Source organism: Coffea eugenioides, chromosome 9 (genome assembly GCF_003713205.1).
Source record: "Coffea eugenioides isolate CCC68of chromosome 9, Ceug_1.0, whole genome shotgun sequence".
Lineage (NCBI taxonomy): Eukaryota > Viridiplantae > Streptophyta > Magnoliopsida > Gentianales > Rubiaceae > Coffea > Coffea eugenioides.
Genome location: NC_040043.1, coordinates 17,054,675 through 17,063,470, shown reverse-complemented (window position 1 = coordinate 17,063,470; position 8,796 = coordinate 17,054,675). Strand labels below are relative to the sequence as shown.

At 38.0% G+C, this 8,796-nt stretch overlaps 1 protein-coding gene across 1 annotated transcript; it reads right to left on the bottom strand.

Annotated features, from left to right (window-relative positions):
- Nucleotides 1–6,475: 6,475 nt before the first annotated feature.
- On the bottom strand, nt 6,476–8,218 carry LOC113782332 (protein FAR1-RELATED SEQUENCE 5-like). The gene has a single exon (XM_027328224.1). The coding sequence runs from the start codon at nt 8,216–8,218 to the stop codon at nt 6,476–6,478; it is 1,743 nt and encodes a 580-aa protein (XP_027184025.1).
- Nucleotides 8,219–8,796: the final 578 nt, after the last annotated feature.

Sequence of the window (8,796 nt, the reverse complement as noted above, 5' to 3'; positions counted from 1 at the left end):
TCGGTAGCGGTCGCCCTTCTGTTGCTACTAATAGCAATTTTTCGCTGACTCCGCTTTATCCAGATTGGACCCGTATTCGTGAGCGGTTTGGCGGGTAGTTTTTCATCCTTGTATGGTATTAACGCAAAGTAGGTACTTCTAACAACTGTTGGCTTCTCATTTTGTCAGTTGATGAGCAAGCTGTAGTAAACCATAGATGCCGTGTACTAATTCAATAATTTATCTTACATAACCTTGCAAGTTGCCGTGAAAAATAATGAAACTGTGTATGGACATAGTGAAATTTAACTTCAACGATGTGTAACCCTGTATCCACGTGACCCACGATGTTGGCGTACAGGTTATTTCACGATAAAAGCTGTAAAATTTGTGTTATTGTCTGTAACTGATTACCCACGCGACGTAACACTTATCAACAGTGGCGGTACTACAAATTTCACGCTTTGTACCTAAATATTCTGAATTGACATAGTTTAGGCGCAACAGGTGTTGTAGCTGTGCAAGTGGTAACCAAACAAGGTTTTATATCTAAAAACAATATTATTGTTGATCTCGTCGAGTCACAGGGTCAATGTTGATAATGCACCTTTGTGTCTAAAACGATAACACCGTAAAAGTCAATTTTTTTACTATATAACATAAAAAGAAATAATACACTATTATTCCGGTTGAGGAGGTACGAATCGCACACAGAGGTAGTAAATTTAGGTCATAAACTTTGCAAGGCCATAGAGTGTTACACATCTGACCTGGGCCAAAAAAATGTTGTCGAAGGTTTGTAACTTACCTGTAGACTGTAACTGTGTATGCACATAGTGAAACGTAAGGTCACTGATATGTAACCCTGTATGCACGTGACCCTTAATGTTGGTGTACAGGTCATTCCATGATGAAAGCTGTCAAATTTATTTTATTGTCCAAAATGAATCATGACATAGTTCACCAGCTGCATGTGACTCTACAGCTTCCACTGTCGTGACGAAATTGTTGGTCTGAAATACGTTGGCCCTTGATGTTTTAGGACATTGGGAGGGTCATGCGGACTATTAAAGGGCGCAGTTGTAGTTTTATATCCCACAACAACAAAAGTTTGTTCATCCCCCTTTCATTATCGTTTACACTTTTCATTGTATTCCACTTCACACTTCCCATTTCATACTACAGAAGGGTGGCAATGAACCCGAATACAAAATTTATTATTAGTAGTCTTCCACCCCTCTCAAAGTTGGTGTACAGGACCAGAACAAGAAGACAGCTGCAAAATTTATTTTATTGTCTGAATTGATTTGAAATAGTTCACTAGCAGCATGTGACCCATTATGATGCTTCCACATTTGGGACGACATTGCTGTCCTGTAAACGATTAGAAACAGCACGTAACACGTATATTCACTGTCGGTACTACAAATCTGACGCTTTGTATGTAACGAAACTTATCTGACATGGTTCAAGCACTGCATGTGAGTCTACAGTCTCTTCTCCCGTGATATACTAGTTGGCTTCATATGCAAAAATGTCGATCTCACTATTTTAATGAGATATTCGAGAAGGCCTCGCTACCCAATGTTTTGGGGTTCGAAACGATCATTGTAACTATTTTCAATAGACACTTAATAAAGTGTCTAAGAAATTTAATGTGTCAGTGGGAGGAATTATCGTTTCTGCCAAGGGCAATAGCACAAACAAAAGAAGAGGAAAGTTTCATCGAATATTAACTAGTTGTATTATCACTAGTTGTAACATCGGGGAATATCTAGTTGGAATATTATTCAGTTTTAAATAGAGCAGACGAAAAGTTGCTGATTGCAAATTCATTAGTTATAATGAATTGTAACATACACTCAACTGGTTGTAATGCAATCCGTACAAAGTGAAACGTACAGGCCACTGATGTGTAACTCTTTATCCACGTGACCCTTAATATTGGTGTACAGGTCATTTCATGACAAAAGTTGCATAATTTGTTTTATTGTCTGAACAGATGTGACACAGTTCAATGGCATGCATTGAACTCTACAGCTTCCACTGCCAGGACGAAATTGTTTGCCCTGGAATGCATTGTCCAGTGATATTTTAGCACATTGTTCTTTGTTGGCGGACTATAAAAGGGCGCGGGTGCAGTAGTATATCTCTCAACAACAAAAAAATTTTCGTCCACCTTTCATTACTGCACAAACATTTTTCATTTTAAATTACTTCACACTTCCCATATCATTCTACTGAAGGGTGGCAATGAACTCGTGCCTGAAATTTATTATTAGTATTCTTCAACCCGCCTCTAACTTCAATTGCAGTGTCATCAATAGAGGGTTCACACAAAAATCAAGTTCTTGGCTGCCAAATAGCAGCCAGTAGGTTGTATGATGTTCGAGAAGATCTCGCTAATTTAATGAGATGTTCGAGAAGGCCTCGCTACATCAATTGTTTTGGGGTTCGAATCGATCATCTTTATGTTCTCATTAGACACTTACTAAAGTGTCTAATGAAATTTTATGTGTTGGGGGGAGGACTTGTTGTTTGTGCCGAGTGCAATTGCACAAACAAGAGAAGAGGAAAGGTTCATCAGATATTAACTAGTTGTAGTATCACTAGTTGTAATATCAGAAAATTTCTAGTTGTAATATCACTAGTTTTAACTAGATAAGACGAAAAACTGCCGATTGCAAATTCATTAGTTGTAATGAATTATAACATATATATAACTAGTTGTAACTCAAAATGGTACATGGCGTAATCAAAATTTGTTGCATTTTAAATATTAGTTACCATACTTTCAAATTACTTGTCCCAACGAAGTATCATGTTCTTCTGTGAAACTGTTACTTATTATGTGGTCACGTGGAACCAAGCCGAGCCGCCAATTGTAAGTTCATTTCTGTACTGAAGGAGTACTACCTATTGAAGTGCTTCCCCAACTATCTGTAATACTTATCATTAATACAATTATAAACAAATTGTCTAAGTTTTAACATACAAGCAAATGACAAGGTGCCTGTACAAGCACATCAATAAGCGGTAACAGCTTATTAATTTCTTGTAACGTACATATGCTGGTTGCAACTTCTTGTTACACTTGAAAGGTAAGGTGACTGATGTATAACTGGGTATTCACGACCCAATTGTTGTTGGAGTACAGGTCATGATCCAATCGAATTGAACCATTATTCCATCCACACACTATACATTTGACCAAACGTTGAGTCTATTCTCTCGTTAATAAGTGGTTTCCATGGCTTCACCAACTCACCCAGGAGTACTATCCTGTGGAGAACAGCATGAAATGACACAGCAAGCAGTTGGTCAAGTTGCCAGAAGAAACCATTTACTATGCATGGTCTGAAACAGGTGCTCCGTTAAAAATTTCTACCTCTTTTTTTCTCCCACCTTTTTCTTTATCAGTAGATCCTTTCTTTCATCCAACCAAAAAGCAGTAGATATCAGCATAGTCATGCAATCCACAAACGAAGGATCTCATACAAGCTCACCATCAAATGTTCGGCAAAAAAGACGGAAAGTATCGTTGGGTCCAACAAATGCCATCAGCAAGTACGAAACACCAGACGGGAGGATTTTATATGGTACCAAACGCAAGTTCAAGAACGCTCCCCTTAACACCAACAACTCTCTGGGACTAGCTGGTCACATTTTTAAAAATACCGTCAATAATCATCTACCGTCTGGCTATTCCGTTATGGACCATGAACCCATATGGGAGCCTGTTCGTGAGCGAAGAATGGAATTACAGGTATTTTGTCGCTGGCATGGCCTCCGCGTCCCGAGAACAAGATTGGCGGATCTTGTTATAGGACCACAAGCCAATGATGCAAGCGTATTACATAGACTACAGCGAGAAGTTATGCAAATGGAGCGTAGGTTTCACAGGTTTCACGAGATCCAAGCCGCAAAAAGACATGGTATTGGAAAACATTTTGATGTTCAGCACATTTTAGCAGATCCCATGCTTATATCCGATCCCGACCTATCTGACTTTACTGAATCAAGCGACGATGACTTTCAAAGGTACATACCCCATTGTCTAATGCATGACGGCGTTCCCAAGTGTTGTATGGGATACAACTGATAACAAGGGATGTAGTTCAATGTTTGTTAGGGTAGCGGTAAAACTATACTCATTATAATCTCTATTCAAACAAATTGCTTACCATATTTGGATATTAATCATGCCTGTTAAACAGTCGTAACTAGTTGTAACATAACAATAACATATGCCTAACTGGTTGTAACCCATTGTGTACTGTTCGTTCTTCCTTTTTGTTGCATTGTAAAACTTCATTTTAACGTTACAAATTAGTTCTCCAAGGAATCATTTTCTTATGCGCACCTATTACCAACATGTGGTCGTGACCTGGCTTGACCATAATTTAATTAACCTAAAAACTTGTAATACCAATTGATGTGCCTGTGATATATCATGTCAATGGTGCACTAAATTCGTCAAGCGATGCAAAACAAATGGCCTAAATGATAATGTTTTATAAAAATAGCCCAATAATAATTCGAATTTATCATCATAACAAAATCAAGACAATTTAGACTTTAGATTGTGTTATCTTATACATCGTACCTTTGGCGGTGCGATCTATGCCAATAAATATGTTATTAAGGTATGCAATTGAATGTAGTAGAATGGTATACATATCACGACAACCATTCAACTGTTATGGTCGATTTAGTGAAAAATATCCGATCACAAAAAACACGTTCAATTCTATTGTAAAAATGTTACTTCAATTTTCTACCAACTTTATAATTTTCTAACAATTTTATACAACCCAATACAAACTATTGATGACTACTAACACTAGATGTGATTACAATTGTAATCCACTTGTCTAAATTTGAAAAGAGTGAAACATCAATGGTGTCTGTATAACCTCGTCAATAAGTTGTAACAGTTTATTAACTGCTTGTAACGTGCATATGCAACATTCTCAGGTTGGGACAACCACTTAATGTCTCGTTCAAAATGTATAGTTACACATCATTCATCAACCTCATTCTGGGGGGAGACGACGTCAACGCGTAGTTACAATCCCTGTGTGTTATTTCTTCCCTGAAATGCGTAACGATGGCAAATCAGCAAATATTATTAATAAAACATACGATTAATGATATATGATTTCCAAGTCTCCAATTAATAACATTACATAAATATGTGCTGTAACGATAAAAATTTGTCACCTGAGGTGATGGTGCAAATACATGATATGCATCAACATCACAGTGTGTTGAAATTCCCCCACGCTCCTCCTACATTATATAGTATAAGTAATCGACTGTCAACAAATCATTACCAGTGCCTATATTGCTCACTTATAAAGTTAAATTGGACTAGACATTATAACAAAAATGATATATCAGACCATTAAGACATCTCTGACAGAGTTATGCTTGGAAAAAATAGAAAATCTGGGATGCATCCATTCTGTAGGGACACTTGCAGGAGGCCCCTGATTAGCCAAACGGTGGACCTTGGAATAATAAAAAATAATACGTTATTAAAGCGAGCATACGTTAACTACATAATTTGCATGATTTGACAGCCTTCGGGAACCCACTGTTACAATTAAAGAAAAAAAGATAGCTCTACTAAATGAACAAGAAGGTTTTATTTTAACTACTAAATGTATGCATACCGTTTGACTTTCATCGATATCGGGAGTAACAACATTTGGAGGGCCATTCACTGTCTGACTCATTGAATGCATCTACAAGTTTCGTATGGGCCAAATCATTGTATAAGACAAACAAAATACGTATATCAGGAGGGATGACGGCCGTAACAACATTATTACACAATGTAACATCAATGTAACTATTTATGCTGTTAGAAACATCCAAATAAAAGCAAGAGTCATGTCCATTTTATACTAACCGAAACAGAGTCAGTAGATGAACGGCATCCCATAAACATGTATTCCTCAAATGAAACCGATGTCGGCTCCGATTCTGAGACCTACAGTATTGACACGACAATAATATTATTTCATAATGAATGTTACCTAAACTTTAGTTAATAGTATAACAATAACTTAGTTTTAGCATAAATGTTCCCCAAGTACCAAAATTTGATCCATACCGTAGTCTGTGTAGTTCTTGATAATCTAGATTTTCTTTTTACTCTGTCAAATTTATCGACCCAACTTCGCATTACTCTACTTTTCTTCCCACCGCCTCATTTTTTAATGCCTCTTGCGACTACTGCCTCCCCCATTTCATTTACAATTTCAATTTTATCTCGTTCCTCCATATTCAGATTTTTTTGATTTTGCAAAGGTTGCTCTTCGCTTTCTGAGAGGAGGAGCTCAACTCTCTTTGACAAATCGGATATGACAGTGATTGCTACTTTGCTGGTGTCCTCCGACATTGCTGCTCGAGTTGCGACCTTAATCATGGCTGGAGCGAGCTCCCGATAACGAGTTGAAATCATTACTTTAGAATCAGCCACAACTTCCTATCCTCGCCGATCAAAACAGTCTCCAGCCCGAGCTCTTTTTGTCCATCGCCTCTTAATGTATTCAGGAGGAATTATTTTTATGCCCACGGTATCAAACACCTTCAACGCGTGCCCACATAAAATGCCTTCATTCTCGTATTTTTTGCAACTGCAACGTACACTTAGATCATTCCGATTGAATACTACTATTCTTTCAGGTCCTCCATCATACCTCATGACCGCAAACTCCACAAACATCGCTGCATCTTGTTGTCTCAATATAACCATAGCTGTTGACTCGTCATATTCATTTTGGAATGCAACAAATACGGTTGGTGAATACGTCTTTGATGCATGCACAAGCATAGGTGTTTGCCTTAACCCTACCATGGGGAGCTTTTGCCTCATTTCATATTCTGAGATCAGTTCATTATGTCTCTTTTCATCAACCACCCGATTGAAATGTCTAAAGAACTGCACAAGGTCATGATCCAGTTTCAAATGATTTTTAATTGCTGCATTTAGGCTTTTGCTGAGTTGGGTGCTTCGCATTCCCGCGGTCCATCTTTCTTTCATCATGCACCTTGCCCATTTATCACGAATTTTATACAACCCGGAGAGCCATTCATTATTTTCAAGATTGTGTTTCTTCACCATCGCCTCCCACACCCTATTGAATTGTTCCACTTCTTCAAACTCATATATGCAGGCACCAAACATGTATGGAAGATCACTATTTTCCTTGTAGTGATTGCCAAGATGTTTCATAAAATTACGCCTTATGTGAAACGTACATAGACCATGAAATGTTTCAGGCATGACAATTGAAAGAGCGGCTGCCATGGCGTGATCTTGGTCGGTTAGTATGGTACTTGGATGTTTTCCGCACATTGCTACTAGAAATGTACCAAACACCCATTTGAAAGAATCTATCGTCTCATCATACATAAGCGCAGCACCGAATATCACAATTTGTCTATGCTGGTTAAAATCCACAAATACTCCAAGTGGCCGGTATTCTTTATTTCTTTTGTAGGTTGTGTCGAATGTGACTACGTCTCCAAAAAAGTTGTAGTCAATTAACATTCCTGCATCAGCCCAAAAGATATTCGTTATTTGTTCTTCACAGTCCAGCTGTACGGCATGAAAAAAGGATGGATTCTCGAGTGTTTGCTCTTGAAAATAATTCAGCATGCTACCTGCTTCTCCATATTTCAAGCTCATTCCCCGTCTCGTTCGAAGATATCGTTTAAGATCATCCCGAGTATATCCCACATTACCCATCCCACCTGCTTCCGTTCCCATAAGCTCATGGCTCTGTTTCAATGAAAGCCCAGCATCCTCGCTTATTTCAGCTTGGAATCCTTGAGCCACACTCACTTTTCTTTGTGATGGCATCATGTGAGCACATTGAGCAATGTGCAACTCATGATTATGCTCTAAGACAAGGTCATGCACACGGTACTTCATTGTCCCTCTAAACAACACGATAACCATCTTAGCTCCACACCCTGTTTTCGTCGGCGCTCGTGTCCTCTTTGGCATCACATCACCTTCGTACTTGCGTTTCACACCTTCCTTGCAGCAACTATATCTCCTAGACGTGGTCACGCCGTCTTTATCTTTATTCAGATAGTCTTTACGTACACTGAAACCCATTTTAAAGGCATACTTGTTGTAAAACTTGTACGCATCCTCTTCACTGTTGAACTCCATTCCTAACTCAGGGGTCCCATTTTCTGCCAATTTACTGCAATCCATTACTTCTGCTCCTGCCAATTATGCATCAAACACCCTAATTTGCAACATTTCATGAATAATATGTACATAAACGACAATATAAATGTATATTACCATTTATAATGTGTTATGAATCACACATTACTCGTATACTAAATCCTATTATTACGCTTATCAATATGATTAATGATTCACATCACCTTACTTTTACTCTAAGACAACGGCATTATCTATGTACAAATACAACTCCATGTACACTAACTTATACGGACTGTAATGTATTGGTCACACGATGTAAGTCTATTTTAACTGTATGTACATCCACGCTGGTGATTATATTTTGATTCTAGGTTCTTTAGCTCACTGGACCTTATGTCATTCGTTAATAACAACAGCATAAACCAACTCCACATTTTCTACTTTTTCTATATTTTGAGGGCCAAACACGTACTTTCTACTCATTGTAATATATTTCTTACATCATGTAATTGACTTACAACACAAGGTTCACCCATTTATTATTCACACATGTGTCTTTTCCTCTGCTTCACCTCATTCAACTCTACGCCTCCATTTTATACACACTGTATGGTCAAGAG